At 59.7% G+C, this 12852-nt stretch overlaps 1 protein-coding gene across 6 annotated transcripts in view; it reads left to right on the plus strand.

Annotated features, from left to right (window-relative positions):
* Positions 1 to 12852, plus strand: part of SH3TC1 (SH3 domain and tetratricopeptide repeats 1) — a 59212-nt gene that overhangs the window by 40390 nt on the left and 5970 nt on the right. For all 6 annotated transcript variants that reach the window (XM_023638431.2, XM_023638429.2, XM_070262803.1 and 3 more), the window contains exons 10-16: positions 1111 to 1244; positions 2294 to 2335; positions 4478 to 6139; positions 8878 to 9058; positions 10285 to 10435; positions 10922 to 11044; positions 11788 to 11938. In XM_023638431.2, the coding sequence (XP_023494199.2) occupies positions 1111 to 1244; positions 2294 to 2335; positions 4478 to 6139; positions 8878 to 9058; positions 10285 to 10435; positions 10922 to 11044; positions 11788 to 11938 (2444 nt within the window). The remainder of the gene's footprint in view (positions 1 to 1110; positions 1245 to 2293; positions 2336 to 4477; positions 6140 to 8877; positions 9059 to 10284; positions 10436 to 10921; positions 11045 to 11787; positions 11939 to 12852) is intronic.

Genomic DNA, 12852 nt, shown 5'->3' on the forward strand with positions numbered 1-12852 from the left:
TTAATGAACAACCTGCTGGCTATTCTTTTTTCTTTAACTGTATTTTGACATAATTTCAGATGTAGGAAAATTTGCAAGAAGAGCCTAGAGTTCCTGTATATCCTTCACTCAGATTGCCCCAATGTTTGCATGTTGTGACATTTGGTTTCTCCTTTTTTCTCTCTGACTTCTATTTTTTTCTAAACCCTTTGACTGTAAGTTGCAAACATCATGCCCTTTTACCCCTAAATAACGCACTGTGTGTTTCCTAAAACCAGGATGTCCACTTGCACGACCACAGCACACCTGTCAAAATCAGGAAATTGACGTCGACACTGTGTTGTGGTCTGCAGACCTTTCTCAGATTTTGCCGGGGCCCCAGTGATACCCTCGACAGCCAAAGAAAAGTCCAGACCATGTTACCAGTTTCTTTAGTTTTGTCTCCTTAATCTGAAACAGTTCCTCAGTCTCCGTTTTTTCTGACACTGACATTTTTGAAGAAGACAGGTCTGTTGTTTTCTAGAATGTTGAATGCCACAAGCTGCCCTAAGATTTTCTTTAACTTCTCAAAATAGCTCCTCTAAGTTCCAAAGTACGTTTCAAAGTTCCCTGTTATGCTGGTGACTTAGTCCTGTGAGCGAAATTTGCCCCCTCCCTCCCTCCCTCCCTCTTCCCCACTGACCCTGCCTGTTTCCCCTCTCCCTCACTGTATGGAGCACGTGGGGGCCCTGTGTTCCTGTTGGGCGCCGGGGGAAGCAGAGGTTGTATGAGGAAACGGGATCTTACCGTGTCGTGGGATCGATTCTGCCTGCAGCTGCCACAGCCAGCCTCACATGGGAAGGGACATACGAGGTGGGGCTTTGCAGCCCACCCAGGAGCTCATCCTCCCAGGCTGCTGTGACCCGCTGAGTCTGTCACAACCTCTCCCGCTCCTGGGCATCTGCCTTTGGCCAGACGAGGCCTCCTTGGGGGCAGGGTCTGGTGTTTTATTTGTTATCTTGGTGTTTTCGTTTCTGGGTACAGAGTGTGTGCACAGGGACTGTCTGTCAAACGAGGGAAGGGAAATGGTCTGACTGTGAATTATTTGCCCTGGAAACAAGCCATCTTAAATAATGCACTTTATCTTTCCAGGTTGGAAGATGCGATTTTTCTCAATGAGGAAGAAAGGTCATTCTTCAACAACGAAGGGCACTTTTCAGAGGAGGACGCCAGGCAGTTGCTGGGCAAGACGTCCAGCACGGACGTGTGCACTGTGTACAGCTTGGGTAGGTGTGGGGTGCTGTGGGTGGGTGGGAGGCCCTTGCGCCGGCTGTGGGGCATCCCAGGACCTGTGGCTGATCGCATCCTCAGCCGATTGTTCAGGACAGGTTGTTGGGCAGAGTCCTGGAGGACGACGAAAGGTTTGGAGCCAGCTGCTTTCCTGTGGGGTGAACCCACTGCTATTCCATCGACTCCATGAGGCCGCTGCCTCAGTCGGCCTCACCCACATGGGCTTCTGCGAGTTTTTGCTGCCTGGTCAGTGGGACGTGGACTAGTTTTGGCTTCCATCCACCATGCACAGCAGCCACCCTTTCCCTTTGGGAACGCTCTGCTTCCTCCATCAGTCGACAGTAGTGAATGCCGGCCACTGGGCACTTGAAGGTCCTCTGACAGATGCTGTCGCTGCGTCCGGGGCATGGAGGGGGTGCAGACAGGCCAGACACAGCAAGAGGAGTAGGCAAGGGGCCAGGGAGACTCAGAAAGTGGCCCCAAGCCTCCCTGCTATCTGAGGATGGGGTCTTAGCACCGACTCCAGGCGCCAGCCTAAGACCATCTGCTCGGCCGGAGTGGTGGCGGGGTGGAGCTAGTGGTCCTGGTTCTGTGTCAATCAGCACGGGTGGGGCCTGCTCCGGCCTGGCCCAATGCCCATTGTGACAGCCTGGGTAAGAGTGACATTTCTCCCCATCAAAGACGAGGACCCCAGGCCCCTGCAGCTGTGATCTGGCCTGGGTTGCCTGGCCACTAGGGGGCCAGGGCTGGCCCCCAGGGCTGCTACCTCCTAAAGACGATGCTGTTCCCTTTTCACCTCAACACCCCTGAACTCAGGAAGGAGCTCTCTGAGGGTTGCAGTGCAAAGCACCCGCGGGAGCATGTCCCTGTCCCCAGGGGGGTAGCAGCAGAAGCCGACCCTCTTGTGGGAGGAAGGAGTCTGACCTGGAGGCGGGATGGTGGAGCAGACCCCGGCAGACGCGGCTTCCCAGACCTTCACTGCCCACTCGGCCCGGCCGCAGAGGGCACTGGCCAAGGGTGATGCCTTTCATCTCCCTCTTTTCAGACCAATTAGAAGAAGCTGAGTTTGAGCAGCCAGAAGAACACGGTAGGTTCCCCGACACAGGCGGGCTCCTCTGGCCACGGGACTGGGCCTCGGGGTGATGCTGGGTGAGGCGTCACTCTTCAGGGGGGAGGGCTTGGGGGGAGCCCACCTGGGAGGGGAGGTTGGGTGAGTGGAGATGAAGGTCCCCTCCCCAGCAGCAGTGGGTCTCCAGCAAATGTGCCATCCTCCCGCACTGTCCCTGCTATGGTGGGCCATCCCCTCCATTACCTGAGCCTACGCCTGGTCCTGCACTGTCCCTGCTCAGGTGGGGCGTCCCCTCCATTACCTGAGCCCATGCCTTGCCCTGCACTGTCCCTGCTAAGGTGGGGCGTCCCCTCCATTACCTGAGCCCATGCCTTGCCCTGCACTGTCCCTGCTAAGGTGGGGCGTCCCCTCCATTACCTGAGCCCATGCCTTGCCCTGCACTGTCCCTGCTAAGGTGGGGCGTCCCCTCCATTACCTGAGCCCATGCCTTGCCCTGCACTGTCCCTGCTAAGGTGGGGCGTCCCCTCCATTACCTGAGCCCATGCCTTGCCCTGCACTGTCCCTGCTAAGGTGGGGTGTCCCCTCCATTACCTGAGCCCATGCCTTGCCCTGCACTGTCCCTGCTAAAGTGGGGCATCCCCTCCATTGCCCGAGCCCATGCCCGGCCTTGGGTTCCCGTCATGCAACCTAAAGCAGCGGAACTCTGCCTCATGCTCAGCTTTGGAGAGCTGAGGCTGGTGCAGGGGAGGCTGAATTTGGAGCCTTACGTTGGAGAAGCCCCTGGAGGGTCTGCTCCTGCCCCCGGGTGCTGGTTCCAGGAGGCCCCTCCTCCTCCCTTCATACCTCCTTCTCTTCCTCCCACAGAGGGTCTGCATCGGGGAGGTCCTGGGGGTGAGAATCTCGAGGACTCTTTGAGATTCCCTGGGATGGGGTCCAGCTACGCACCAACAGGGGAGGCCACGTTGGGATGTCTGGGAGGAGGCCAGGAGAGGAGGCCTGGAACCCGCCTCCGGCCCCAGGGCTGTTCAGGGCCCTCCCCCCTCCCTGGCCCTCTGCTGGGTGGGGACAGGGAAGGACGCTGCAGGCTTGCCCCCGACCCCGAGAATTTCACACCCTGCCCAGTCCCCCAGCACAGGCTCCTCCTGGGGTCAGGCGGCTGCTTGACACCGGCAGCCTGGCCTGGAGAGGCACCTCAGCTGGTCTGACATGGGTCAAGTCGGACATGCACTGCTAAACCGTGTCTGATGTTTTTAATTCCCAGACTTTGCAGACTAATCAGGAGACAGTTCTGAACTTTTTTACATGTGAACTCGAAACAAGAGAGGCTTCAGATCCTGGCTCTTTCCTTCCAAACAAATTCCTTTTAGGCTCGTGTTTTCCCAGCAGGAAGTGTAGCTTGTTTGCTCCTCGAGGCTGGACCTACTTTTGGGGACAGACTCCAAGCAAAGCCAACAGTCGGGAAGCAGGCAGTGTGGACGGCACAGCACAGATGCCCCCAGATTCTCCAGCACTTTTTTTTAACGCTTTAGTAACCGTGGGCCTCAGATTCTCAAACCGGCCAGGAGGAGGGTGGAGACCGGGAGTCTGGGGACCATTCCCATTTCCCTGGAAAGGGCCCCAGGCCAGAGCTGGGCAGATGGACACCGCGTCATGTTCCTCCTCAGCGGCTGGTTTGACCCATTCTGTAGGGGGCTTTGCCGCTCAGGCTGATCAATAGCTCTGATTGGCTGTTGATGACGTCATGGGATCCTGCAGCTGGCTGGAGAGTGCCAGGTGCTGACGGTCAGACGTAGGCGGTGGTAGCAGTCAACGTGGACATGTCCCGTTAAGTGGCTTTGATTCTTTCTAAAGGGAAAAGGAATCTCAGAATGATCACTGAGCTGTGACACATAAGGTCCCCTGAAACTGTGCCTTCCACAGGGAAAGAATGGGGAAAGGAGGGGTGCTTGGTTATTTGGTCAAACTGACCTGTATTCTCCCAGACCCATAGTGACCAAGTTCCTGCCGTGTGCTGGGCATGGTGCTTGGCATTCAGATGATCAGGGCCCCCAGGAGGGCAGGTGGCACCCGCACAGTGCTCAGGGATGGATGTCCCCACTCCAGGCTGAACCAGGACTCACGTCAGACTCTAATTCATCTGGGGGTTTTGGTGACTTGCAGAAATGCCTCTGCCTTGCCTCACCCCGGAGCCACGTGAGACCCTGCAGAAGGTGAAGATTGTTCTAGAACAGTGCAAGTCCTGCCAGGGCCGCCCCAAGGAGCCAGAGTCCTGGGGTCTCCACACGGCATCCAGTGGTTCGAGCTCACCGGATGCCAAGGAGCCCTCCTTCCACCTGGACGCGGGGGACGACTGGGCCGACGTGGAGGCGCTAAGCTCGCTGTTGCTGTTCCTGGACACGCCCGGGTACAAGGCCTGCTTCCGTGGCCTGTACGACCTCTCCCCGCCCGGCTTGAGCAGCATGTTCTGTGCCTTCTCCGACGAGGAGGAGCTGGCGGGGCACCTGGCACAGGCCCGGGCGGCAGCCAAGAAGGCCGGCCTCCCCATGGCCCTCGCCAGGCTCTGCTTCCTCCTGGGGCGGCTGTGCATGCGGAAGCTCAAGCTGTCCCAGGCCCGCGTCTACTTGGAGGAAGCCCTGGGGGCCCTGGGGGGCCGCTTCAGCGACCTCTTCCTGGTGGCGGCCGTGTACGTCAACCTGGCCACTGTCCACCTGAAGCAGAAGAACAGGGAGAAGTGTGCACAGCTGGTGCCCAAGGCGTCGGCCCTGCTCCTGGGCACGCCTGGCCTGCCCTGCAGCACCGAGGCCGAGGCCGCGCTCCTGAGGCACGCTCTGCGCAGGGCCATCAGCGGCCGCAGCCCGCAGGCCGAGGCCCGGGCCTGCTTCCTGCTGGCCAGGCACCATGCCCGCCTCAAGCAGCCCGAGGAGGCCCTGCCCTTCCTGGAGAGGCTGCTGCTCTTGCACGGGGCCCTGGGGTCCCCCGACGCCTCCTGGCCCACAGCCTGCTCCCTGCTCCTGGCGGACACCTACGGCCGGAAGTGCCTGCCACACCTGGCGCTGGGCTGCGTGCAGGCGGCCACGCTGCAGGCCCGGGGCTCGCTGGGCAGCTGGCTCCGGAGCGTGGACCTTGTCCTGCGGAACAGCCCCCAGCTCCTACGGCCCCCCGCCCAGATTGCCCACTACCTCAGGCGGGCGCTGGCCTTGGGCACGGGGCATGCGCTGCATGGCCCTCTCTGCGCCAGCCTGGCCCAGCTGCACAGCCACCACGGGCAGCACGGCAGGGCCATCTCCCTCATGACACGGGCTGCAGAAGCTGACGCTGAGGCCGGTGGCCACGTGGTCGTGGACCACCTGGTGGCCCTCGCCTGGTTGCACGTGCTCCACGGGCAGAGCCTGGTGGCCCTGGACATCCTGGAGTCTGTCCTGGATGCGGGGGTGGCCAGCGAGGACCAGCAGGGTGTGATTGCCAACATGGCGGCCATCGCCCTGCAGAGGACGGGCAGGACCCGGCAGGCAGCCGAGGCCTACTACCGCGCCCTGCGCGTTGCCCGCCGCCAGGGCCACCTGCGGAACCAGGCGGTGGGTTTGGCCAACTTCGGGGCGCTGTGCCTGCAGGCTGGTGCCAGCGGGCTGGCCCAGCACTACCTCCAGGAGGCCGCGAAGCTCTTCTCGCGGCTGCCAAGCAGGGAGTGTGGCCACGACTTCAGCCGGGTGCTCCTGCAGCTGGGCCACCTGTGCACCCGCACCTGTGGGGCCCGTGCCCGCCAGGGCAGGTGTTTCTACGAGTGGGCCTTTCTGGTCGCCATGGAGACGGACCACGTGGAGAGTAAGTGCGTTCCTCCCGCTCTGCGCCGCACGACTTCCCAGAAGGGACCTGTTTTCTTTTGGTCTCTGCGCCCAGCGTACCTGGCGTGTGCCACTTTGGAGCGAGGGGTGGCTTCTGCCGTGGAGAACGCTGAGTTTGGAAACCCGCAGAGGGTCTCGGGCACCGCTGAGCAGGTTCCCGTGCTGGGCCCGCACCACCTGGTGACCAAATGGGCCGCTTGACGCCCTGCTCTGTGCCCTGAATGTCCCCCGGGCAAATGGGCAGTGGGTCGCCCTGGACAGAGCCCAGGCCAGGTGCGGGCGGCTGGGCTGAGAGGGGCCCTGAGCACGGGGCGCCGTAGCTGCTGTTTTCTCCTCAGCATCTCGCGACAGCCCTGCACACCAGACGCCTCCCGGCTGCACAGAGGGTGCAGAGGTGGCTGGTCCCCAGGGTCGCAGAGCATGAGCTCCATTCCACAGCGGCTTGCTGTGAGAGTGCACCAGGCTCGTGCAGGGCTCCACCTGCAAACGGAACCCGAGTGGTTTTTGCTGGGGGCTGGCAGCCAAGGGTGGGAAACAGATGCTGAGGTCACGAAAGCCACAAAAGGGGATGCTGGGCATGATGACAGGTGGCTCCTGGCCCTGACTTGTGGTCAGGGAAGTCTGTGGACCTGAGGGTTGAGGAGAGTTTAGCTATGCATAGAGTGGGGGGCCGGCAGAAGGTGGAGCCTGTGCAAAGGCCCTGGGGTGAGTGGGCTGGCCATGCAGGGAGGTGCAAAGTTTGGAGTGGGTGGGTCAGGTGGTGGGCTGTGAGAACCTCAGCTTGGGGGCTAGGCAGGGGCCAGGGAACCCGGGCCATGGTTTGGCATTTTCCCCAAGGGCACTGGGGAGCCAGTGAGGGATGGAGAACACTCACTGAGGCTGGAAGTGGACCCTCTAGACTCCCAGGAAGAAACAAGAGCTGTGTCCCCAGGCCTGTCCTGTGGCCTCAGGCAGGTCCTGGCAGTGCTCACCAGTGGCATGTGGCCCCCTGTGGGCCTCTGAGAAATCTCCTATGAGCCCCCCTCAGGGTGCTGGGGGAGTCAGACTTGGGAATGCCAAGCTGGGGGACCCAGGGCATCATGTTGTTTCCCCCTCCCCCATATCAACTAAGGGCTGGGGTGACACTCCAGGGTCACCAGTGCTTGCTCTTGGTCATTTTTTAGTCCATTTCAGGAGTTTATGTCTTTTTAGGATTTATCCATTTCATCTAAATTATCTAATTTACTGGCGTATAATTGTTCATAGCATTCTCCTAAAACCCTTTTATTTCTGTAGGATCGGTAGTAATGTCTCCTCTTTCACTTATGATTTTAGTAATCTGCATCTTCTCTTTTTTTTCTTGGTCAATTTTGTTAATCTTTTTTTTTTTTTAATTTTGCCTTTTTTCTCCCAAAGCCCCCCGGTACATAGTTGTATATTTTTAGTTGTGGGTCCTTCTAGTTGGGGCATGTGGGATGCTGCTTCAGCATGGCCTGGTGAGCGGTGCCATGTCTGCACCCAGGATTCGAACTGGCGAAACCCTGGGCCACCGAAGTGGAGCGCATGAACCCAACCACTAGGCCGTGGGCCGGCCCCCAATTTTGTTAATCTTTTCATTGAATTTTCTCTATTGTTTTTCCATTCTCTATTTTATTATTTTATCATTTCTGCTTGAATCTTTATTATTCCTTCCTTTTGCTTGCTTTGGGTCTAGTTAACTCCTCTTTTATTAGTTTGTTAAGGTGGAAGTGTAAGTTTTTGATTTGAAGTTTTCCTTCTTTTTCGGTGTAGGCATTTACAGCTATAACGCATTGCTTTCTCTGCATCCTGTAGGTTTTGGTGCGTGGTGCTTTTATTTCTGGTCATCTCAAAACACCTTCTAGCTTTCACTGTGATTTCTTCCTTGGCCCACTGGCTATTTAGGAGTATGTTGTTAACGTTCACTTACTTCCCTTTGCTGTTGATTTCTGATTTCATTCCACGGTAGCTGGAGAACACACTTGGTATGACTTCAATCCTTTTACGTTTATGAGAATTGTTTTCTGATCCAACCTCCGCTCTGTCCTGGAGAATGTTCCCTGGGGGCTCGAGAAGAACGTGTGTCCTGTTGTTGGGTGGCATCTGTTAGGTCTGGTGGGTTCACGGTGTCGTTCAAGTCTTTGCTCCCCTTCTTGATCTCAGGTCATTTTCGGCAGTGACAGCTCTCGCCTTGTCCCAGCCCCCTGGGTTCAGGAGAGGCAAGTGGGGCTGTGGGTTTGGACCCTGGCTTCATGAGGCAGCCCTGGCTCCAAATGCCAGAAACTAGACGCGCCGTGTGCTCTGGACTTGGTACTCAGCTTTGGGCTCAGTCTGCCCATCTGCAACCTGGGGATGCCAGTGCTCCCTTCTGCATCAGCTCGGTGTGCAGGCAGCCCCTGTCGGCTGGGTGGAGCTTTGTGAAGCAAAAGCAGGTAGCCTGGTGTGGTGGGAGAGCTTGGCCCGGACCCCCAGCCCCGGGGGATGTAAAAGGGATTGGTGCCATCCCTCAAGCATCTACAACATGCCCTGCCTGGCCCCGTCACGGTGTGCAGGTTGGCTGTGACCTGGAGCGGGACACTCAGGCTGTCTGGGCTCAGTTCCCCACTGAGATGACCTGGCTCACAGAGGCACGGAAGAGGCGGGCACACAGTGGGGGCCTTTGAGCCCTGTAGATGTCACTGTGATGTGATGGTGACGTCTTCCTTTTGTCTCCCTTGCAAGGCCAGCTGCGTGCGGTCCAGCGGCTGTGTCACTTCTACAGCACGGTCATGCCCAGCGAGGCCCAGTGCATCATCTACCTTGAGTTCCAGCTCTCGCTGGCCCGCAGGGTGGCCAACAAGGTGCTGGAGGGGCAGCTCCTGGAGACCATCAGCCAGCTCTACCTCTCCCTGGGGACTGAGCGGTGAGGGCCGGCTCCGCAGGGTGGGAGGGGGTGGTGAGGCTGCTGGGCCCTGTCTTGGGGCAGCCCCTCCTTGAGGCCATTTCCTCCCTCAGCACCAGATAAACTCAGAGCTGGCAGGTCTAGGGGTAGTCCCCACCGATGCTCGCGACATATGGGTCCCACGGCATGTGTCCTCCAGTCTCCACTCACACACCTCCCCAACAGGCATCTCATGCCCAAGGGAGGCAGAACTGGCATTTCTGGGCTGTTCTTCCTGCCATGGTGCCTTTTGTAAGCTGACTGCTGCCCACCCTGAGTCTTTTCCCGCTGGCCCGGGTGTGGGCCAAGGCCATCTGGTCCTTGTCTGCCTGCTCAGATGTGAGGACAGTGGCCACGTGTGCCCAGAGGATCCTTGTCCACAGGAGACAGAGCTGGGTGTCCCTCCTGCTTCCCCAGGGGCAGGCCTTCAGGGTCGCATGTTCTGTGTGAGACCCACACTGAGCATCCCAGCCAGGTGCGGCAACAGATGGCCCTGCAGCCCGTGGGGCCCGGAAAAATCATGATCACAACTCCCTCCAACGTAGGGACTCACTGAGAGAGCAGGGAGGGGCTGGATTTCCACAAAGACTCGGAAAGTGGGCTAGTCCTGGCTTCCACCCCTCCCCCTTGGGCCTCGGTTTCATGGCAAAACCGATGGGCCAGTGCCCTAGATCAAAGCTTCTCAAAGTGGAGTCCCCAGACCAGCAAGCACCCACATCACCTGGGAGCTTGCTGGAAATGCACATTCTCGGGCCCTACCCCAGACCTGCTGAGTCAGAAACCCTGGGAGCAAGGCCCGGCAGGCTGCATCTAACAGCTCTCCGGGTGATCCGATTGCGCACTTAAATTTGAGAACCACCGGCCTAGGTAATCTCTGAATTTCTGCCCAGCGCTACTGTTTCCTACTGCCTCTGGAGAGGCCGTGTGCCCGCGTTTGGGGAGGTGGGCAGAGTGGACAGAGGCGGAATAGCGCGCTCTTCCCGGCCACATGGCTGTTGCCCTCTGACGGGCCTCCACGATCTTTGCTGGGCGAGCAGTGCTGTGTTCACCCTGTGTGCGCTGCTCGTCAGCCCGGAAGGGCAGGGTCTGTGCCCGCTCCCCGGGTCGCAGGTCCATCGTCTCCAGACCCACACTGGGAAGAGCTGGTTCTGCCCGCACGTGGCGGCCACCCTGGGAGCGCTCGTCTGACCGCCCGCGTCTCGTTGCAGGGCCTACAGATCCGCGCTGGACTACACCAAACGCAGCCTGGGGATATTCATCGACCTGCAGAAGAAGGAGAAGGAGGCACACGCCTGGCTGCAGGCCGGGAAAATCTACTATCTCCTCCAGCAGGACGAGCTGGTGGAGCTGTACATCCAGGTGCGAGGACCCGGGGCATGAGTGCACACCCACTGTCTCGCTCATTCGCTCACTCAGTCATTCATTCCTAAACCGTGTGGAGCACAGCTGCATGCCGGGTGCCCCTTCCCCCGCTGCCCTGGACCCCCCACTGCCAGCATCTTCCACAACAACCTGAGCTCTCAGGGGCCAGGTGTGTGCCGGTCACAGTGCCCTGCACTACCGTGGTGGTACACAGCAGGTGCTCAATAAATGTGCAGAGTTGACACTCAGTTGACACACAGAAGAACTTGCTTCTGCAGCATGTAGCACGTCTCCGTGAAAACGCATTTATCACAGAAGCTCCGTTTTTAGACGCTTTCCCAAACGTGAGATGATGTGGAAGAAACTGAGAGACCCGGGCGCTTTGTGAGCAGAGGGAAGCTGGCCGGGAGGTTCCCGCCAGTGGACAGGGCCACCTCGCCCTGCGGGCTCTGTGGGTCTCATGAGGGTCTCTGCATCCCACAGGTGGCACAGAACGCTGCCCTGTACACGGGGGACCCCAACCTGGGGCTGGAGCTGTTCGAGGCGGCCGGAGACATCTTCTTCAATGGGAGCCGGGAGCGGGAGAAAGCCGTGTCCTTCTACCGGGTGAGCCGGCCCCTGTGGGTTGACTCGGGTGGGCCTTAGGGGCCTCTCTAGAGACAGGCCATGGAGCAGGTATGGCGAGGCAGGCACCTCCCACCCAGAGGCAGGACTGCCCCGTGGACACGCCTAGTTTCCCAGTGGTTTCTCCTGGCATGGTCTTGATCTCCACCCCCAACCTGGGAAGGACAGAGAAAAGAAGGACCGTTTGAGGCCAGAGGCAGCCTGAGGCTTACAGTGTGCATCCTGATGCTCTCAAACAACCCTGGGATGCGAGTCCTGTCTCCATTTTACAGATGAGGAAACTGAGGCTCAGAGAGGCATAGGGGCATTTCAGAGGACACAGAGCATGTCAGCAAGAGGACAGGGCCCAGGGCCGAGGTCTGTACATGCCTCCCCGGAGAGTGGCTTCTCCCTTCCTCTGTCAGCCCCAGGGCACAGATAAACGTGGCATTTTGGGAGCACCAAGGGATATTGACCCTTTCGGTCAGGCCCACTTTGCCCAGGAGGGGAGGGGCTGGTCTAAGGTTAAGCAGGGTCACGGGGTGGGCTGCAGGTCACACCCCAGCTTGCTCATGGCCCGGTGGCCCTGGGGGTGTCACGACCTCTCTGAGCTGACCCTTCTAAATAAGGATCCCGCAGGACAGTGGGGGCGGGAAGCTCCCAGCATGCGTTTGGGGCCCTGAGGAGGGTACTGGGCTTGGGCTGGCAGCTGCGGGAGGAGGCCTGACCCCCGTCTGTGTGGGCAGGACCAGGCACTGCCCCTGGCTGTGACCACAGGGAACCAGGAGGCAGAGCTGCGGCTGTGCAACAAGCTGGTGGCGCTGCTGGCAGAACTGGAGGCGCCTGAGGAGGGCCTGGAGTTCGCCCACGTGGCCCTGGCACTCAGCATCACCCTGGGTAAGCCCCCCGCACTGCTGGCCCACCGGGCCTCCATTTGGAGATCCAGGGGTCAGGAGCAGAAGGCTAAAGACAGGCTGACCCAGGCCAGCTGCCAGCTGGCTCCTGCAGTCTGCAGGCCGCCCTCCCGTGAGGGCCGCCCTCCCCTGTGGGCCCCCCTCCCGTGCAGGCCACCCTCCCGTGAGGGCCGCCCTCCTGCGCAGGCAGGCTGAGGTCTGCAGCGAGCCTGCGCAGTCCTGGCCCCAGGGGACGGCTGGGGGTCTCTCAGAAAGAACCTTGCTTGCTGTGTGGCTGGACTTTATCTGCCAGCCCTGTGGTTTCCTTTGCCTCCTCTTTCCCTTGCCGACCACGAGGGCCAGGTGACATGCCCTGCATCCAGATCCTCCTGGCTTCTCACTGGACCCTGGAGGTGCCAGCCTGAGTCCCCAGGCCTCTCTGCGGGCCCTTCCTTCCCTGCTCCCAGGCAGCGCCTGCTGTCCTCTGGCTGGTGAAATCCAAGCCCCATTTCTGGAAGTGGGACCCGTGATGCTCGCACCCTCTGTGCCAGCACCTAACTGTGCTGTTCCAGGCTGTCCGTCTTCCCCCAGAGACAGGGAGCCCGGTGAGGGCCGGGCAGCACCGCACACCCCAGGCCCTGCACACAGTAGGTGCGCAGCAGGGTTTGCATGCAGGCCCCACTGTTCTGGCCCTGGAATGGGGGGAGCCTGGAGACAGGCTGGTCTGGCCTCTCCCTGAGGAAGGCACGGATGGACAACCGAGGATGTACCCGGGAGGGCCAGATGTCACGTGCACGGCTTGACCAGCGCTCTGGCACCTGGAAGTGCATAGGCTGAGTGACTTTTGGGGTCTCCTGGTCAAAACCAGTAACCAGAAGCAGCCCGTCTGGGCGGCTCTGCGCAGGCACCGAGCTGGGG

The sequence above is a fragment of the Equus caballus genome, chromosome 3, assembly GCF_041296265.1.
Source record: "Equus caballus isolate H_3958 breed thoroughbred chromosome 3, TB-T2T, whole genome shotgun sequence".
In the NCBI taxonomy this organism is placed as follows: domain Eukaryota; kingdom Metazoa; phylum Chordata; class Mammalia; order Perissodactyla; family Equidae; genus Equus; species Equus caballus.